Consider the following 20,704-nt stretch of genomic DNA (forward strand, 5'->3'; position numbering starts at 1 on the left):
ATACTATTCATTCAGAATGAACCTTTACTAACTTGTCAGTACCATGTGTACTACAGGAAAGGTTCAGTGATTGAAGCAAATAAAAGCCCGGGCTATCAATTGAAGTTTTACGGTTAATATCATCTCTCAAAACACATGTACGGATTTTGTTCATATTGTACTGTATATATCATATCTACCTACCTCATGTACATAAAATTAAACACCTATGTTTATTCCAGCATCCTTTGCATCCATAGTACCATGGTCTACAAAAGTTGTTGTTTTTGTTTATGTTTGTGTGTGTGTGTGTGTGTCTATACATGGTACTTTGTGTCTGTTTTTGTTAATGCTTGTTCTGTGTATCTACATCCAGAGCAATGTAACACAATTCCTCATATGTGTACACATACCTGGCCAATTAACGTGATTCTGATTCTGATTGTGAAAATACACCCTGAAACAGAGTAATCAAAGTGAGAGAGGTAAAAGTCATCGTGAGTGATCAATCCAGTTATGTAATAGACAGCTTGCTAGTTTCATTATTTATATTTTTACACATGACTTTCAGTCACTTGTTATAAAACTACCCTCAAGCTGGTTCAATTTGCCAAAACAAAAACGCCTGGTGAAAATGAAATGACACAAAGCGTACCAAATAGTGCCTGAGCTTCTACCTGCATCCCCTTTAGTTGCCTACATAAAGAAAATTTGTTTATTTTTACCTAAATAAACACCCACTGGTTTCCACACTGCAGGAAGGTGTCATCATTTCTTACAGGGAAAGTCACTTTTAAAAATCAATCTGGTATAAATGTATAACCAAATCATTGCAGCAGAGCATGCGGTGTCATACTGTCAAAGGCGTCATGGATGCCTCGTATCTGCATTAATTTAAAGACGTAGGGAGTCTGAGCAGCAGGTAGCTGAATGAACCTGCGGAATGAGTGAACCAAACGCTTCCCATGATGCTTAGAGGGGGAGGAGGACTCATCCAGAGGAGGCAGGGATTTCTTTTTTAAACGCCCCCTCCAGCTCAACTGTTTGTTATTCGTGCACTTGTTCCTCCTGAGGCATCCGCACTGTCTCTACCTTTTAGTGGAAGCTGTTGAGAGATATAACCTCTCTTGCCTGGAAATAAAGTTGCTTTCGGTGCGCACTGCTGCCATTTCTTCAACGCTGGGTAAGATGAAACTGTTTAATTGTTCTTAAGTAAAGGAACAGGGCGGACGGGACAAACAAGTTGAGAAACGGCCATTTGGCAGCCTACTCATGTCTCGACTCTTGACTTTACACCTGTTTTATCCCCTGAAACACCTGTCCATTGATCTAATTAGTCTGACCCTCTTTTCAGTGGACATTAAAGTTCACGTTATGAATCCAGGTCATTTAATCTCACCTTGCACCTTGGCATTCTTCACATTCCCCTTCCGCTGGATAACACAAAAACCCTGATGGGAATGTCGTTAACGGGTAGAAAAGTTCCCCCAAATGATAACCTTATGGTGTGTTTTTCTATTTGAAGCGTTATTGAAAATGAAATACAGCGTTACGTTATATGCGGAATGAAATGAAAACTAACCGTTTTGATATACGCTGAATTATATTAAACCGTGAAAGCTGCTGTTACAGTAGGGTGTTTGACAGCAATATTAAAAAACAGAAACTATACACGTGGCCTTTTTGTTGTTTTTTTAAATATGCAGTTGATACCTGAAATACTGAAAATTGTTGGTTGAAATGGCAGTTTAGTGTAAACTAAGCACTGAATTAAGTGCCAATTCCAAAGTTCAAGCACTGAAAGGAGTTGAAGTCGTCAAAGTGCTAGTGATAACTGTACCCTTGAAGTGTCAGAAAGTCAAGAGAAATTAATGAGGTTTGAAATTAATGAGGTTTCAGTTAACTGAAACAAGTGTGGGCTGAAGTGTAATTACTGAAAGCAGTTGTGCAAGGACAGTGAAAGTAAGTGATGAAGAAGGGAAGAGCTGAGAGGTGAAAGGGTTGAAGTGTCACTTGAAGTGTAGGCATTAAAAATTAGATGTCAGGAGTGTAAGCAGATTCTCTTTTAATTGGGGAAATAAGAAAGCAGTGAAACCTTCTAATCTATCTGTGCTTACTGTGACCGCTAAATTAAACTGAAGTTCTTGTATATTACATCTTCCAAAAACTCTAATATGAAGCACGTATATCTACATCTACACCACCAGAGCTATCATGAAGTTGGTACAAAAACAAATGGTGTTGTGCATTGGTGTAGTGTTTTGTAAGCGTGAAAATCCCACAGGTCTCAGTGTCCCCTCAAATTGACAGTATTAAGAGAGTGTATTTAGCAGTTGACAGTTAAAGGAATGAATATTGTCCCATGGGGGGGGGGGGGTCTATGTAGATTAACTTGCTTTTGGAGCCAGCCTCAACTGGCCATTTAAGGTACTGCAGTTTTTAGCACATCTTTCAGCCCTTTGGTTATAGCCCATTTATCCTTAGTCACTTATGCTTTACAGCACAGCTCTTCCATGTGACCATTTATTTGCACCAATCATAAAAGAGACTTTTCAGTTTTACATTTTGTCAGTATCCTATGTTGCAAGTTGCCTGGGGCTCACACTGCATTGCATACACACATGTGTTGCTCTTCCCCCAGATTGAAGACTTGGTAAGGGTAGGATTCACCTGTTCATAATGAGAGAATCACATTGGCATGCGTTAACGTCACGCTATACTAAGGATAAAAACACAGCCAGGATCTAGAAGTTAATGAGTAAACCATTTGTGTGTCAAGGCAGGTGGATGGGAAGTTGCTGTGAGGAAGAAGCAAGTCATGTGGTGTATCTGGTTTTAAGAAATTATACCTCTGTGATGATGCCCAGGGTTTATCAGGAACATGGGCAACACAGATCACTGCTTTCTTTGTATCAGCCAGGAGTCCTCCTCAGGGCTAATGGATATAATTTCACGGGTGTTAACGGTCTATGGCCTGGTTTCACATGTTTTGTTAATTACTAAACATCAGCAACTTTCACTTGTTTTAATGGTCTTGCTATTTTGGTGTTGAAATGATTCTTTTCTAAGTGACGCTACCTTCCACAAACACAACATTGCAGTTTCTTCCCGTCTTTCCGTCCTCAGCAGTTTACTTGGCAGACTTGCTGGTCTTGTTTTGTCTCTTGTAGCGAATGACCTGTATTTCACGCTACTCTGTTCCCTTTCCACCCAGTGAGTGTGAATCATTTGAGGTGTGGCTGTGACACACAACCACAACAAGGGACTGAACCATGCAACCAATATGGCTAATAACATATCATGAGGCTTTAAAACAAGTCTTAAGTAATATGATACTTGCCTATAGGTAAGTGCTTTGGCAGGTGATGCTGTAAAGTTGTTTTTACGCTGAGGAAGTTTGTAGATCTTAAATGTAGATTATGGTACTCGGAAACAATCGTGTTTAGAAAATACTCTAATATGAACAGTCAAGTCTAAAGCATAGAGTTGCTGCTGTTTCTTTACCTGAAATCAGAAACAGACAAGAGTAATGGGAAATATCTCCTTTGGCAGAATATTGTAGTACAAACTGGGGAAATTGTGACTGCACTTCATAATTTTGTTTTCAGGACACAACAAGAAAAGGTTGAGCAACAGGTAGAGCAGAGAGATCTAATGAGTACTGAGATTTGAGACTTGTACTGTACTATATATATATTTTTTAAATAACTGATTATTTTAGTCTGAAAAATGGCATAAACTTGCCACACTTCGTCAAAACTTGTGAGGCTGGAACTAGCAAGTGTCTGGCATTTTTAGTTCTGTTAGAGGCATGACCCTGTTGATGGCAATGTCAGTAAATTGGTTGGTAATGGTAAATAGACTGTACTTGTATAGTGCCTTTACGCAAAAGCAATTTGGGGTTCAGTATATTGTCCAAGGACGCTAAGATATGCAGAGTAGTAGAGCTGGGAATTGAATCGCCAATCTTTCAATTAGTGGGTAACTCGCTCTACCTCTAAGCCACAGCTGTCTGTCAGTCCACCACCTTGGTCCAGACTGAAATATCTCAACAAATTAGATTGATTGCCATGAACTTTTGTACAGTCATCCATAGTCCCCAGAGGATGAACCCTACCGACTGTTGATCTCCTGACTTTTCCTCTCAAGTTTTTGCCTCTACTTGATGGATTAGCTAATGACAATCCCATCACCTAGCCTAACTGTAGCTGATATTAGCTAATTAGTTCAGTTAGCCGTATAGCTAGCGGTCCTATTAGCTTTAAAGCTTTATTAGCTCAATTAAACCTCCTCTTACTCTGCTCCAAAGCTCCTGTGCTAGCGGTGTAAACACCCACACTGCCTCAGTGCTCCGAGCTCCCAGTGGATGTGTGGGGTAAAAATCTAATCAAAGCCCTCATGACTGTAAGGCGTTTTCAGCATATCAAAGTAGTGTGCTGCAGTCACTCGTACTGAGGTTGTTCTACAGGAAGTGTCAGAGTTACACACGGGTGAGGCAGACGCTAGCAGGAGAGCTCCCTTGTGAGTTTGTGTCACAACTCCTTTAGTCAAACAGTCACGTGTATGTGTTAGGTGTGTCTGAAACAACTGCTGCTTCTCCTCTAAAACTATATCTCGTACACTAATAAGCTTAGAAACAATTAGAATGCTGTTTGTAGCTGGAAAGGGGAGTTGTTTTTTTTTAGCAGTTTGTTGTCCTCGTTAATGCTCTTATCATTATAGAGCTGTTTTCTCCCTTCTGTCTGAAATGCCATAAGCTTTGCTACTCATGACTTTGAATCAGTCTTATTGACCCTCAAGGGCCCATTAGCAATAGCACACATACAAACACAGCCAGCAATTTCCACTTTTGTTTTTATCCACTGGTTTAAGTGGATTTCCCCCTCGTGTGTGTGTGTGTGTGTGTGTGTGTGGTGGTGGGGGGGTTGTATTTGTTTTTTTTCTAGTGTCACAAGAAAACTGTGGGACACGGAAAACAGTAAGCAAAAGTATAAATGAACAAGGTGAGTCATTCCTGGTCGCAGACATAGAGATGACTGGCTTTCAAAGTAATTGAAACGAGGAACTCTTTCAGATCAAAGCTTGATTTGAAAGGATGTGTCAGCTGAAGCATTATTATGGAATCTATTAACATTTTCACACCCCTACCCTGCAGAGGTGAAAATGCTGAGTAGATGAGAGCTTGTTGTCATTCATCTGTAAGGTTTCTACTAAGTAGAATAGGAAATGTTGATCCTTGTACGTGCAAACGGCTAATGTACATGCGTCACTGTAATAAATCATGTCTTTTGAAGCTTTTGTTACCGAAGTACTTTTTTCTTTTTTTGCATCCTTACCTGAGAGCCTGACTTGGGCTGTGCTGCTGCAGTTTGTCAAACCAGTTCCCTCTCTACAGGGGTGGATTAGTTTTGCAGCAGCCTGTAATGCACTCTCCATTTACAGTCTTTTTTTCTTCTTTCTTTTGTAGGGAATCTGTCTGAGGGTTTGTGAGTCAGCAAAGTGCTTTTCAGACACTAATAATAAAGGTGTGTTTACTTTAATTTCTTGTTTAATAATAAACTCTTAATTCTTGAAATCGTCATTGCTTTTAATGTGGCCATGGGCGATAAACTATGCATTGACTTTCTGTGGTGATGTGATCTCAGTGTTTGTCTTTCTGCCTCTGTTACTCATTCTATTTATCTTCCCCTCTGGTGCGCTCTCTCTCAGCTCTGGGGAGAGTATTTCCCCCCCGGCCTCCCATGGCCTCCCTGCCTGCTTCTGCAGTCCAGGCATGACCGTCACCCCTAGAAAACACTCTTCTCAGGCTGGTTCCTCCACTAACAAGGACTCAAGTATTAGGTTGGTGGGCCTGTATTTTAAGAATTCATTTCCGTCATGTTCCTTCTGTCCTAGGCCACATTCACAGTACTTTGGGCTGTCTTAATTTAGTTTTTCCTCAGACATGACCGATCATTTTCCAGTCAAGAGTCAGCAGCTGAAATACAAACCGAGTCACCTGTTTTTCCGGGTTCATTGTCAGCCTGGTGGAGATGTGTGGTACACAACCTGATTCTGAGTCATGTGATGCCTTTTTGGTCTTATGGGCATTGTTCCTTAAAACATCAAGGTTGTGTTATACTTTGCATTGGATAGACAAGATTGACCATCCAAGTCCAATAGCAGCTCTGTGACTGAATTAAGCAACTTTTGTGTGAGCGCGTGTTTGTGTGCTGACATCACTCTTACCTGTGGGGGTTTATCTCATCACATACCAACTAGGTCCGGTCCAGTGCAGATGGATGAGGTCGTAGCCCTGCGGTTCAAGCCCTCCCCTGAGGAATCGGTGTCACTGGCTCCCTCCTTGGAGTCCATCAATCTAGAAGGTCAGCTGGTTTCATGAGAAACTGCTGAAAGGTCCCTGTACCTTTGTCACAACAGCATGATGTACTTTTAAAAATAGCTAACAGAAACTTTTGGTGTGGTTTTCTTTAGATGGTCTTTAGTATTTTTGAAGTTTAATCCTCGCCTATGAAATATGTGACATTGTACAAAGAAACCAAAGAATCTCTCACTGTTGACCTCTTTAACTCACTTTATTAATGACATTTTACCATCATCTGGTAAATCTCCTATAGTTAAGTCAGTACAAGTGATCAACTGTGTGATGATAATAACTGATTTCTTTTGTTTGTATTCCTTTATACCTGTTAATAAGACAAAGTGCAAAAGAGTATGTCCATTCAGTAGCACAAACAACCTGAAAACACATCCTCCTTGTGTACATTTTTGATCTGGTAACAGGGATTTCACAAATGTCATCTTGTTAGTGAATGGTAAATAGTGATTACAGTAATAGTAGAAGATGTTAAAGATACATAAAATGTTTGTAACCAAGGATGGAAGTAATCGGTGCTGTTTGAATTCTCATATTTTTGTCAATTGTGGACGGAGAGAAAGATCAGCATGTGATGCTGCAGTGTACAACATGTACACTGCAGCATCACAGGTATACATATTGGATATTTTTGTAATCACAGATGTGGCTAAAATTTTCTTTTAAATAGATTGTCTTTTTATTGACTTGATCTTCTGTTTTTGTAAGTAATGAAACAGTATGACATGAATAAATCCTGGCGCCATGTAAACAACATTTTTGCAACCAAAAATGATTAAAAATAACCCCAGTAATGAATCACTGAGATCAACACTCATATGATCACAAAGCAGAAGCCTTGTGTGGTTTATAACAAGCCCTAGTGTGACTATCTATGTGATATCCAGATTCCCATTATGCTCAACTGCGTGTCGACCTTGAGTGTGACGCCCAGAACCTGGAGGCGGAGTCGTGGAGTGTGGCTGTGGACCAGAACTACCTGAAGGCCCTGAACAAAGAGGCTGTTGAAAGACAGGACGTCATCTATGGTAGGCTTAACCACATAAATCTGTAAATGGATAATCTGTAAAAATAAACTAATAAATAACCATCCAAATACTAAATTGCATTTTCAGTAACCCTATATCATCTTAGAGTGTATATCAAAACTTTCTCATGTCAATCACCCATTAAAGAAGATGACTCCATCGCTGATGGCAGATTTCATTGTAATTGCACTGTTGAAGCATAGATGACAGTACCTCCTAATTATGATGATGATGACTGATGCTTTCTTTAACTTGGAGGACCTGTTGACGGTAAACACTTCTGCTATGATAAGTATAATGATGCTAACAATTGTAGGTTTTCTAACAGGACATGTTCACTAAGAATGCATTTTTCCAGCTTTGATTACTGCACTACTTTATTTATTTTATTTTGTTTTGTTTTCCCTCATGTGGGAATTGTTCTGTGGCCATTCTTTGTATTGCAAATAAAGCAAGCGCTTTGCTCAAGGGCACCCCGCTTGGTGGTTGTTGAAAGTGTATGTATATGTTTTTGCCTTTATAGCCCACGCAAATGTTACCATATGTTTCAGACACTCAACCTGGATCTCTTTCAGACATATTAATCAAGAGATCCCTCTTTTGTCATTTTCCTAGAGTTGATCCAGACGGAGATGCACCATGTACGCACCTTAAAAATCCTTCTCTATGTCTACATGCATGAGTTGGGGAAGTCTTTGCTAATAGAGGAGAACAAGCTGGAGGGGCTCTTCCTGGGGGTGGCTGAACTGCTCACCCTCCACCAGCGCTTCCTTAACTGCCTCAAAGTGCACCAAAACCAAAGTCAGGAAGGAAGCCCAAACGACTACCAGATCACACAACTGGGGGATATTCTCATCTCTCAGGTAGTATAGTTATTTTAAAGCCACACCAGGCTGTAATTTTATGTAAATCATTGCAGTCAGTCTACTTGATCTAAACTAATGTGTTACAACAGAGAGGGGGGGGTCAGGCCCTCAAATTTAAAGTTTTATTTTGGAGGGAATTTTGCTCAGAGACCGTTTAAACATGCAAGTTGTAGAATGCATGTTTAAATAGTGCCTCATTCTTAAAGTGAAAATGTCATTATTTACTCACCTTCAGTTCAAAATCCCAGCAAAGTTTGTATGCCAACATGACTCACAGCAAGATAGAGGTACATCTCCACACAAGCTTTCTCCAAAATAACAGCTGCTTTAGATTTCCAGAAAGGTTCAAAAGATCATAAAATTACTGTGAACACATTGTTCAGCATTATCCAAGTTGCCACCATTGCTTCAAGGTGTTTTGTGCCCGTTGCCATTACATCACAAAAATGCAGCACTGACTGCAGCTTGTTATTGGCTTTATGTTGGATTGAATAATCTCTCCACTATTGTGGGCGGCTGTGGCTCAGGAGGTAGAGCGTGTTGCTGGCTAATCTAGTTTGCATGTGTTTGCAAGTGTCCTTGGGCAAGAGACTGAATGAACCCCAAATTGCTCCCGATGGCTGTTCCATCAGTGTGTGAATGTGGATGAATGTTCGTTAATTTCTGTTATGATGAGCAGTTGGCACCCTAGCCAACTGCCAGTGTATGAATGGGTGAATGTGACATAGTGTAAAAAGTGCTTTGAGTATTCGGAAGACTACAAAAGCACTACACAGACCATTTACCATTTCTCGCCTTTTCTGTATGTATTGACTGAATGTCCAGGTGTCCATAGGAATGGCTGGTATGTCTGAAACTCAGTGTAAGTGTGCACTGCACTCTGTGTTTGTGCCTTAAGGCCAGGAATGATGCAGTGTCACTGGCATCATGTTCCTGGAGACACACTTTTATAATCATTTTCCTGACTGAGGAATCAAACAGGAACAAATATTTGCACAGATACAAGATTTTGTTCTGAATTATAACCTTTTGTAGAACTGCTAGAGAAAATGTCTGGTTTTTGTCATCAGTTGGTGTCGGATAACTTGCACCCCTGCAGTTTATACAACAGTTAAACAGAGTTAAACCAAAGCACCATGCATTTTTAGGGTGGTTCATATTTGGTTTGTGCTGTAAGGACATACACTGTATAGATAGTCGAAGGTAGGTAGGTAGGTTTCCCAAGATAAACACAATATTCATGTTTATATTTTCAGTAATATGTTGGCAGTAACATTAATGCAACATTGTATTCTTTTTAGAAATATAAATGTATGGATTTTTTTTGTGTGTGTGTTAGTTTTCAGGTGCATGGGGAGAAGGAATGATCAAGTGTTACAGTGTTTTCTGCAGTCATCACACTGAAGCCACCAGCTTTTACAAAGAGCAGCTGCAGAACAACAAGAAACTGCAAATCCTTAATAGGGTAAGCTCGTGGTTCATTTTATGTGCACTGATAAGATGATCTTTAAGACACAGCAAGGCCTGTGGTTGTGTTTTTGTGACCGAGAAAATGTACTTGAATTGGCAAAACAAGAAATTGAAGTGAATTAGGTGCATGCATGGAGCATCAGTTGCAGTATCTGCTGTTCACAGGCCTGTTCGCAAACAACGACGCTTTACAAAGAGTGATGCATTTTACAAAAATTAATAAGTCTGTGATGCTCAACCTAAGACTCCTCTGGAGAGGAGAATGGTAGGAATGGGGGGGAAAAAAGCCTTTCTGTGTGTTTTAACAGAAAATAGGTCAGCTGCCCTTAGTGCGAAGGTTGGGAATCCCAGAGTGTTTTCTGTTGGTGGCTCAACGCATTACAAAATATCCCATCCTGGTGGAGCGAATCATACAGAACACTAAAGGTAAAATCTTAACACTCATCACTTGCCTGTATCTCAACAAGTTGTTATAGATAGTCTATGCTCAGCCTTTCACTGTTTTGACAAACTGAAATAAGGGAAATTCAATTGCTATGTTGTTTGGTAACACAAATACAGGCTGGAATGGTCCCTTGCATAAAATGTTTTCATATATCAAGAAAGATTGTTTTGATTAATGAATTTCATGCTCCTTTCAGCTGACACGGATGAGTACAACTCTCTGGTACAGGGTTTGGAGCTGATCAAAGAGACCATCTCCCAGGTGAACAATTGTGTATGTGAATATGAGAAAGCTGCTCGTCTGAACGAGATCGGCCTGCGACTGGAGCCGAAATCTCATGGCCGGCTGAAGGACGGCCAGCTGTTCCGCAAGGAGGATCTGCTCAAGGAAGACAAGACGCTGCTGTATGAAGGCATCGTCACCTGGAAATCTTCCAGTAGACAAAAAGGTTTGTAACGAATTTATTGACATTGCGGCTGTTACTATGTGGCTTAATCAGTGACCCTTGCTCACATGTACATGTAAAGCGTTTTGCTAGATTTTCTTTCCATAAGCAGTTGGCATTTAAGTTGAAATGATGATCTGATGATCAGTGCTGTTTTGCAAGGGTTCAGTTTCCTTTGCCAATCGCTTTATCTTGAAGGAAATTTCTTTTTTATGTGCTAATCTGATTGAAAAATCTCCCCAACAACAAAGCTCATTCACAGCATTTCCTGGTTCATTCAGCAGCATTATTTCCTTGTGCATAAGAGATGATAATGACATGACAGGCTTTTTGCAGTGGTATTGGTTGCAGTTTAGGAATGCAGACTAAGACACAGTTAATAAATGTTTGAATATTAATCTTGACTAGTAAAGTCTTGGGCCACCATCAGAGCAGCTCTAATGTTATATACATTACTGAACTGTATCATGCAATGCATCTGTATGGAAACATCTGCAATTTTTATGGTTGTTTTCATTCAGGTTCTTCCGTTAAATGTTTCACCAAATGTGTGCGTGCGTTGGTCTGATTTTGATGACACTTTGAGGGATGATTCTTAAGTGACAGGATAATTAACCTCCTTAATAAGAGGTTCAGCATTGGGGCAAATTGCTTTTGTGAACTAGTGTAGCAGCATATTTGTATGTTTTACCACTTCCTTATTAAACTGATCCCATAGTCATTATTTGAATCATTCAAGTGATTGGCTCGCATGCTAACCCTAAATTTGGGAAAACTTTAGGTTACTTGCGTAACATGAGTTAGTGTCTCACATTCACTCCACCCTCCGAGACCCTGCCCATAAAAGGGTCTGACACTAAGCTGCTAGTCATTCAAAAAATGTCTCGTCCTCACTACGAATGAGCAAGGAGGCTGGTCTGACACACTCTTTCATAGCATTTGTTTTGGATCTCATGTTGGGAATTTCTAACTCCCGGATATCTGGGCAGATGTTACTGTGGGATTAACTGTCCTGAGATTAGCCTAATTTATGCTTAAACACAAAGTACAAAATGGGCTAATGGAGGAGCTGTAACATCAGCATCTGTAGAACCTGGCGAACATGTGTGGGGAGGCAAATGTTTTAAAAACTGGTAGCTTACGGCGTGTGCCCCTCCATGAAGTGGGGTACTGGCAACCCATGGCCTTCCTATTCAAATTCAAGTCACTAATGCTTGCATAGAGTGACAATTCTCTTGTAATGATTGCACTAAACTCTTACTTCCTTCCCTCGGTATTTACCCCACCATGCCAAACATGCTTTTAGCTATTACTAGTATCTATTGTCACACTGTCAAATAGCTAAGTACACAACAGAGAAAGCCTCCCCCGTGTCCACCATGTTTTGTAAGAAAGCCAAGATCACAGCCACAGAACACTGAAAGGGAACCTGTTGTATGTCTGAGCAAAAGTCAACAATGCTATTTCATAAAGGGATGCTCTTTGAGGGGTGGCCCAGCATTCTGGATGGTCTCACTTACACCCAGAGGGAGGCCCACGGTCCTCAGATTGAATCGCTCACAGAGCCGCCTCATTCACCAAATCCCGGGGGGGTTATCAGACCAGCCGCTTCTTCTTCTTCACCACATGAGAGGAGTGGCAGTGCCCGCCGCCTGACCAAAGGATTGGCGACCCTTTGTGGGAGACAGCTTCGGAGCTTCATCTTCCCTCTTTCTCTCTTCAACCCTCTTTTGCATCAACGTCACCGCCACACTGAAGAGGCTCTGCGGTGTTATGGTGAGGTAGAGGAGGTCCTCCTCAGTCTTGGTTGACAGGGTGGTGAGATTCAGCCAACGAGCCCTCTTCCGCTACAAGACCATCAAGTCCAATGGCTCTGCCTTGGGATTGGATTCCCACCTTGTGCAGATGGAGACAGTGTTTGGTGATTTTTGCACACCTCGCCCATAACACAGGGTCAGGCCTCCAGTTCAGCTTTGTATGCTATCAGGGGAGAAGTCGTACTGAGGGCCAGTGCAGCCACCTTGTATGCCTTGTAGGCATGTTGTGGAAACCATGGCCCTCCCTTCCTTCACAGTCAAGCATGGAGCTGCCTGTCACAGGATGCTTCTGTGTATGGTTTGTTGCGCAGAGAGAAAGCAAATTCCTCCGGTAATTTAGTTTTTGCCGTACTCGTCACTCTTCATAGCTTTTGAATGTAATTCTGGAACCAGTGGCATGGAACTGTGTTCTGTTGTTGTCTGTCTCTTGTCTTTTGTGGGTATTTATTCTGTTTTTAATTGTACTCTCTCGTTAAAATTGAGGGCATGCCCTCAATGAATCCGCGATGTTAAAAAAAGGTTGAATTAATTGATTACTTACGGATCAGCAAATTTTGGTGTCTGAAGTCGATCTTCAGCAGCTTGAGTCAAAACATGACACTTCTGTCTACCTGCAGACATCCATGCTGTGCTGCTGTCAGATGTACTGCTCCTCTTACAAGAGAAAGATCAGAAGCTTGTGTTTGCTGCTGTGGTGAGTTCTGCCCAAACATAAAAAAAAAAAAGAGAAGATTATAGAAAACACAGCTTTTTCTTGCATCAGTCAGTCTACTGTATAATACTGTTGTTCCTTTTTTAGTCCACTTTTTCTACATGGACAGGAGCAATATTAAGTCAGACTCTTCAAGATATGATCTCTACATCATATCATATCTACAAAAATTATATCATGTAATAATCCCGTACCTATGGTATTAACTAACACCTGCTGTATTGGCTCATGCAGGATAACAAACCACCAGTGATTTCCCTTCAAAGGCTGATAGTTAGGGAAGTGGCTCATGAGGACAAAGCCATGTACCTTATTTGTGCATGCACCGACAGCATGCCGGAGATGTACGAGATCCACACAGGCTCCAAAGAGGAATGCATCACATGGATGGGGCAGATAAGGGAAGCTGTGAACCGGTAAGCTGAGAACTTCAAGCAAATAGAGCAGAATGAATTTTACTGGGAAACAGGACATTTTTGTTTTTGTTACAATTCTGTGAATGTTTTTTAGCATAGTTCTAACAGCCTATGTTAATAGCATTGGTACCTGGTGATAGTTAAAATACTGAAATATAACTAAATTAGTTTTGTTCTCAAATAGTAACCAGTTAAATTGTTGTACCCTCATGATCAGTGTTGTCATTAAAAGCAAATTCCCTTTTGAAAACACAAATGTCCTGGCACTCTGGCAGTTAAATTATGAGGGAGAACCTGTATGCAAAATTCGTTACCCTGCTAGAAAACTGAAGAATTGAACAGACTGGCTGAAAGAACAGCCAACCCACCCTTAACTTATACCACACCATGAGGGATAAACATCAAAAGCACAACAAGGAGACATAATTTTATGGAAAACTGAAAAATACCTGTTCACAATGTTGTCAAAGATGTCATTTAAAATATTACATAAAAGATAATACTGACTAAGATGTCTTTGTGATTCAGCTATCCAGAAGAGGAGCAGTACCGCAAACTGACTGCTAGACTGCAACAATTTTATGGTAAGAACTTAATCAGATGGTCGTCTTCTTTTTTTTTTTTTTTTCTCTCCAAAGGATGTGTTATAGCAAGAGTCAGGACTCTCTCTTGCACACAACTTTAGAATGTAATTATGGAGAGACGTTGGTGGAAAAGACAATTTACTGTTTTATTGTCTCAAATCTACAAAATAAATCTCCATGTGATGAGCACACTTTTCACCTGTATCAGAGTTTTGCCAATCAAATGCAAGCCAAACTTAACAGCCTTAAAAGAACTATGAAACAAAGTGTGTTTGTGTGTGTGTGAGAGAGATTTTGTTCTGTAGATCAGTATTCTTCTGTAGGTAGAGGTACTTGTCCTGAGGTATTTGAGGAAAGGTTTAGAACTTTATTATATTGTAATGGAAGGATTTTATCAAGGAAAAGAAAAGGGTTCACCTGATGAAGCTGTGAAAGGTTAAAATGGTGCATCATTGCTACACTAACTACGCAACACTGATTTTGTCTTCTTTTGTTTAGATTTTTATAAATGCCAATGCAAGATATTTCAGTGGGAAAAGAATCTTGAACTTTACAGGAAGAGACCATGGTGGGATTTTGACTCCTTTATCTGACTGTCGTTTTGCAGTGAGTCCTCACTGGAAAATGGCAATCCTGCTAAATCAGCATGCCTTCTTTGCATTTCCCCTGCATTTACTAAACAAACATGATGTTTATTTGCTTTTTAGATATTCTAAAGACTATGGATGATCAAATAATGCAATGTCTGATGGATAAACAGCAGATCTTTGCTTCTCTCTACGAGACTGTGATGGAGCAGGAAACCCCCCACAAAGGTCTGCTGCTCCGAGGAGACGCCACTGACCTCCAGCAGGGGGAGACACTGCTCAAAGGAGCCCTCAATGAGGGTAAGAGCATGAGACAACAGCATCAGATCAGTTTCTACTATGTTTTAAAGATTTCACCTCAGTTTTGTTTGTCATGGTTGGAATAATGAGGCAATATTCAATATCAGTTATTTCTGCATTGGTAAGCTGAAAACACATTTGAATTCTTAAGATATGCAATGAAGTAAAAGTGAAATATTCTCAGTTCTGTTTTCCCATACAGCAAAGTCATGACTCAGAGGGCATTGATGATGTCTTTTAAGGAGGAGACTGTTTTCTTTTTCTCTTTTTGTTTTTCTTTTGTCTGCAGTGGAATACCTGCAGACCCTGCTCTTCTCAAAGATAAAAGACCCAAACCTTCTTATGGATGAGAGTCAGATGCAGGGGGGGCTGCTCATGATGGCCGAGGCCTTTGGAGTGGCCGACAGTAATCTTGCTACAAGTACCTTGAAAAGTAAGCGAACATAAAGCTTAGGTGGTTGTGACATTAACTCTTCATGCATGTGTTGTTTACTTATTTATTCACGTGAATATCATGAAATGTTGACATTCAGTTTAATGGAGATAGTTGATGACAAAACTTTCTTTGCAACTCTTGAAAAAGCATCATGGGAGTGTCCTCATGAAGTCCAATCATACTGTTAAATCTGTCTGAGCTGAAAAACAAGCTAGTGACTGGAGCTCCATCCTGCTGTTTGTACCTGCAAAGTAAAGTCACCAGCAACTCTACTCATATTGAATATGTGAAGGTGTTTATTGACTTTGGAGGATTTCATTTTGTCAGCTGGAGATGCAGCTGAGAGGCCAGGTTCCAGCGAGGGCAGTCCACACTACAGCAGTCACACCACTAGTGACCCTCAGCCTGAGGTGGTGTACCACTCTGAGAGCCTGGAACAGTCTGTGAGTGAGACAGATGTTAAGGATTACCTACTTCCATCTGGTGATAATATGTCCAGTATTAGTAGTAACACAGCTTGTGCTATTTTTCTTCAAGGCTGATGACGACACAACGATGCCAAACTGCAATTTAACCTCCAGTCATATCCCTGAGGTAGAGCTAACCCTTCTAATACGTGTTTTTAAATTATTTCCCCCTTTTTCCATTTGTATTCATTCACGCAGAAAAATGTATATATCGGCTACTGCAGTACTTTTCGTTTGCATTATTCTTTTTCTTTGTAGTTGTATGACAGGGTGATACTGCTTGCACAGAGACTGTACAGCTTACAAGTAAGACATTTCTACAAGTTTCTTGCAAAGTGTCTACATTTTTTGCTTTTGTCTAAATGTTTGAAGCTAAATGTGAGATTTGTGAGAAGAATTCCATTAGTTTTCTACCACAACAATACTTTGTATGTTTTGCCTATGTTATATTTTATTTTTCACTGTCATACATTAAATTCTTCAACACACAGGCAGTCATTGCCCAGCAGGACAGCCGGATTGAGCTGCAGCACACTTTTCAGTCAAAGAGCAAGCAGCCCGCTCGTCATTACAGCAGCGAACTGCTCGAGCAGGAGAAGCAGCGCAGCTTGGAGAAGCAGAAGGAAGAAGTTATCAACATGCACAAGATGCAGGCCCAGTATCGAGAGGAGCAGCAGCGCTGGGAGAAGGATAGGGAGCGGCAGAAGGTGCAGATCGAGACACTGGAGGCTCAGCTGCAACAGAGGGAGGAGGAGTGCCGAAAGTGGGAGGAGAAGCTCAGTCAAGAGAAGGCAGAGCTGGAGGAGCTGAAGAAAAACTATCAGCAAGACCTGGAGAGGCTGAGGGAGTCTACAAAATCCGTAGACAAGGACAAGGAGCGTCTAAATCAAGAGAGGGTGCGGCTGGAGCAGCTGCAGGAGAAAATAAAGAAGAACATCCCAAACCCAGGATACCCCAACTATGATGATTCTTCTAAAGTGAGGAATAGGATGGGAATCTGATTGTTTATTAACATTATTACATATTCAAATATCCATGAGTTTACTATGCTCACTGAAATTTTAAATGTATTGACAAATATCTTGTCAGGAAACATCAAAGTCAGAAAAGTCTATATAATAAGACGTTTCAAATCTTCTAAACAAGATAATCAGGACTAACTTGAGCCTTGATTTAACATTGACACTTTTAATGAGCAGCTTGACAATGGTGTTGACTTACAGTGCATTTTAAAACATGAATTTAAATGTTAAAATAATAAAAGAAAACTACAGAAGTATTACAGTTTTGTTATAAAATACAGTGTCAGAAACGAGCACTGGTGAAGTTATTCTTCACAGTTAGAAGTCAAAGGTGAGAGAAGTTCATTTCAGATGATTTTGAGTTATGTATTTCTTCCTTCTCCTCTAGCACTGGAGTCTGGCCAGTTACCAGTCGTTCAGTGGAAGAATAGTGAACGGGGGTGGGACCTTACCTCCAAAGATCCAGGTCTTGCCCCCCATCGCAGACTCCACGGAAGTTCCTCCAAAGGTTCCACTGCGCAAAGAGAGCATGATTCAAAAGCCAGCCAGCAAGTCCGAGCTGCCCATCCAACTGATCAGCACCACCAACCAGGTGCACAAGCCTGTGCCCGTGCAGCAGCAGATCCCAGCCAAGCTGGCTGTTCAGCCCAAGGGAAAGGAGAAGGGCCACAAGCCGAAGCGTACCCACCAGAGAACTCACAGCGCAGGTCAGGATACGGGCCTGTTAAACATCGCTAGATCATGTTGAGTTTAAAATCTTTGGTGGGTTGTTTTTTTTTTTTTTTCTCAAAGTTTTTATAAACCATGCTTTCACAATACAAGAGACTTTAGAAACAAATCCGCAGATGTTCATGTCTTTAGAGAGAGACCCATTTGCAGACGGTGCCCAAAAGTGTCTCATTTCATTATTTGTTAGTTTGAAACATTTTTCATCAGCAGCAGTGGGTCAGTTGTTCGCATTACAGTTAGCAAATGGCAATCCTACAGATTCAAATGCCTGAAAGATTTGGTTAGTGTGTCAACTTGCAGGGTTGCATGCAAGTTTACAACTGCTTCAAAAAGGACATTATTCAAATTGTAAAACCCCAACACTGACCCCAATCCTGTCTTTCCACATCTAGCCAATATAGACGTGAACCAGGTGCTACCTATCCGAGTGACTGGGAAAGAAGGAGGCAGTCTGAGAGCCAAAAGGAACGGAGGTCATCAGAGCGTCTACAAGTCGGGTATAGACAATCAACAAGAAGTGGCTCCTCACTCACATCACCCCTACATACAATCCCATATGAGAGATCCAAATTTATTTTAAATATATACTATAAGCAATGTAGGTCGACCAAAGTCTATTTTTAGTGTTGAATAATTGAACTCTGAACTTGTGTTACTTAAGCAAGATGGCGCCACAGATGGCAGCCTCTGTTGCACTCAGGGAGGCTTTGTTTTTAGCTAGTGTATATGTGTAATTCTGTCTATCTTGCTGAAAAGTGTTTTTGTAACGGTGTGTAAGAAAACTTAGAGTAAAATTGCTTGAAGTTACTATTTTTGCAGACAGCTTGCACTCCCATGGTCAAGTGTCTGGTAAAGCTTAATTAAAGCCTTGTTCATAGCTGTTTTGGAGAGAAATAAATTAATGAATTTACAATACTGTTCCGTTGATTAATTATATTTTAGCTAAGATGTGATACAACTCTACGCCTGTAGGTGGCGACATCAACGCGTCTACATCTGCAGGTCTAAATTGCTGCTGCTGTCTGTTTGTTTCCTTTCCTGTGTGTGTTGCATGTTGTAGAGCTTGTTACAGCTTCACCCTTTGTGGAGAATCTGCAACCTGCCAAACATGAGAGAGGAAGTTTGTCAGAACAGCACAGATTTGATGAGTTTACCAACCACAAATCAGGAAAAGTCTTATTATAAGCAGCATAATAAAAAAATTCCAGCAAGTAGCTTCAGTGTATTTTTGCACAAATGTATCTCTGATCATACTGTATGTATGTTATAATCGAACTTTAAACTCATGCAGTACAGAGATGGGAGTTGAGATTATAATTGTCAGGTGTTGCTGTAATTTTACATACCTATTTTTTTTCCTTCTACCTGCAGGTGCCTTCAACCCACTGGAATCTCCCCGGAATGTGAAACCATCTCAGTCCTTCAGCGCACACAAGGCAAGCAGGAGCGAAGATCCACCACCGGTGCCGCCTCCTTTTCCCAAAGATATTCTCAAAACAGGCAAACAGAAGGTAGTACTCCTTTAATCCTAAACTACAGACTGGAGTTGGAATGAGGCCTTGTCAATCATAAAGACCTACATGGAAAGTTGGGAGACATTGGACATGATTTCATGATGTCCATGTATGTCCAGCATGAAGAAGGCTGTCACTGTTATGGAATTTTATCACTGGAAACAAACAGCTCTCTGCAAATTAGCTAAACTTGTTAGCTGAAGTTGTTCAAAAAATGTATAAAGCTCTGCCCATTTGCCCATTGGGAAAGATAATATTTTAAATGAACATGTTGCAAAAACAAAAGACTTTACCAAAGACTTTTATGGGAAGTTTTTAAAAAAAATTAATTTTTTATTTTAAATGAAAGTAGGTTATCTTTAACAGTTTAGCACTCATGTCCTAACTCTTAATCTTTCTTTTTAATTTAAGAATTGATCTTGACGCTGTGTATTTGCCAAATAACCTTTAAATTTGTACTATGGTCCTCAGTATGTGTTGTAATGAACACTTAATTGGGTGTGTGAACTACATTTTGACTGTAAGCTTTTTATTTGTAAATACTATCAGCTGTTTTCTGCTCTTCATGACTGGAGAAAGTGACACGACACAATATTAGCAGTTTTGCCTCAGACCGACAGCTTTGAAAATATAACATAAGTGTCATTTAAATAATGTTATGGCATAATTTAACAAATTTTCAGATTGACCACTATCACCTTTTTGGTTCCATGTAAAACTTCATGAAGGAATAAAAATATGGTTGACAGCATTGAGGGGTTGTTGTTGTTGTTGTTGTTGTTTTTGTGGATTGACTTCAATTGTTGCTAAAGAAAACCCAAATCTGAAGCCTCATTAACTTTAGAATATAAATCAGATCTATGTTAGGATAGCCAGAATGAATAGGAGGGATGGGTTAGGGGCTCTCACTTAGTGTTATTAAGCCTCCCGACTGTTCGTCATGAATGACGCATCAGGCTGTCTATTTCAGATCACTCAAAGACAACCTCCTCTTTGAGGGCAGACTGTACTAATCCCCCAGAGCCCTAAAAGATTTTTTATTTTGTGCACAAGATAATAATACTGCATAAAGACTGACAAACCCAGCTATTGTTGGCCTTTAAATATTAAACTTGTTGATACAAGTATTTTTTTTTAGTTCTTCATTCAAAGGTAGATGACTTAATTTCCCTTGTTAAATAAATAGGTGCCTTCATGTAGTTCATCCCTTACAAATGTTAGTAGTGTGCGAGCGGGCATACGTGGTGCTGTTAGGTGCTCTGTGCAAACTCGTCCACTAAATGGCATGTTGGATAAGAGAGTGAGCCCTCCACTCTGAGTGACTGAGCTGAAGCAACAAGGAGGCTCTTTGTCAGACTGCTGTTTATCTCTGACGTTGACCTTTTTCACAGCTGGAGGGCCACGATGAAAAGACACATTCAGACTCAGAAACCACTGCGAGGGGATGAATTGTGTTTAGGCATCAACAAACCCAGAAGCTAACAGATGGCATCCTGAGCGAAGCCGCTGAG

General features: G+C 40.5%; 1 protein-coding gene across 3 annotated transcripts; it reads left to right on the forward strand.

Annotated features, from left to right (window-relative positions):
• Window positions 1-1,010: 1,010 nt before the first annotated feature.
• Window positions 1,011-19,944, forward strand: arhgef18a (rho/rac guanine nucleotide exchange factor (GEF) 18a). Of its 3 annotated transcripts, XM_038717609.1 has the most exons (21): window positions 1,012-1,162; window positions 5,447-5,504; window positions 5,689-5,820; window positions 6,241-6,344; window positions 7,243-7,383; window positions 7,999-8,246; window positions 9,589-9,714; window positions 10,028-10,145; window positions 10,361-10,612; window positions 13,044-13,120; window positions 13,373-13,554; window positions 14,083-14,138; window positions 14,846-15,025; window positions 15,315-15,458; window positions 15,789-15,904; window positions 15,999-16,055; window positions 16,187-16,234; window positions 16,420-16,905; window positions 17,339-17,657; window positions 18,072-18,176; window positions 19,051-19,944. In XM_038717609.1, exons 3-21 carry the CDS (start codon window positions 5,753-5,755, stop codon window positions 19,203-19,205), a joined length of 2,982 nt encoding a protein of 993 aa, XP_038573537.1. In that variant the 5' UTR covers window positions 1,012-1,162; window positions 5,447-5,504; window positions 5,689-5,752; the 3' UTR covers window positions 19,206-19,944. The 3 variants fall into 3 exon arrangements, with proteins under 3 accessions (XP_038573539.1, XP_038573537.1, XP_038573538.1); XM_038717611.1 differs by lacking the exon at window positions 19,051-19,944 and having other exon boundaries at window positions 1,011-1,162; window positions 17,339-17,712; XM_038717610.1 differs by lacking the exons at window positions 5,447-5,504; window positions 5,689-5,820 and having other exon boundaries at window positions 1,028-1,162.
• The last annotated feature ends 760 nt before the right edge of the window (window positions 19,945-20,704 follow it).

The sequence above is a fragment of the Micropterus salmoides genome, unplaced genomic scaffold (genome assembly GCF_014851395.1).
Source record: "Micropterus salmoides isolate LMB-PRFRI ecotype aquatic unplaced genomic scaffold, ASM1485139v1 Ms_hic_scaffold_14, whole genome shotgun sequence".
In the NCBI taxonomy this organism is placed as follows: Eukaryota; Metazoa; Chordata; class Actinopteri; order Centrarchiformes; family Centrarchidae; genus Micropterus; species Micropterus salmoides.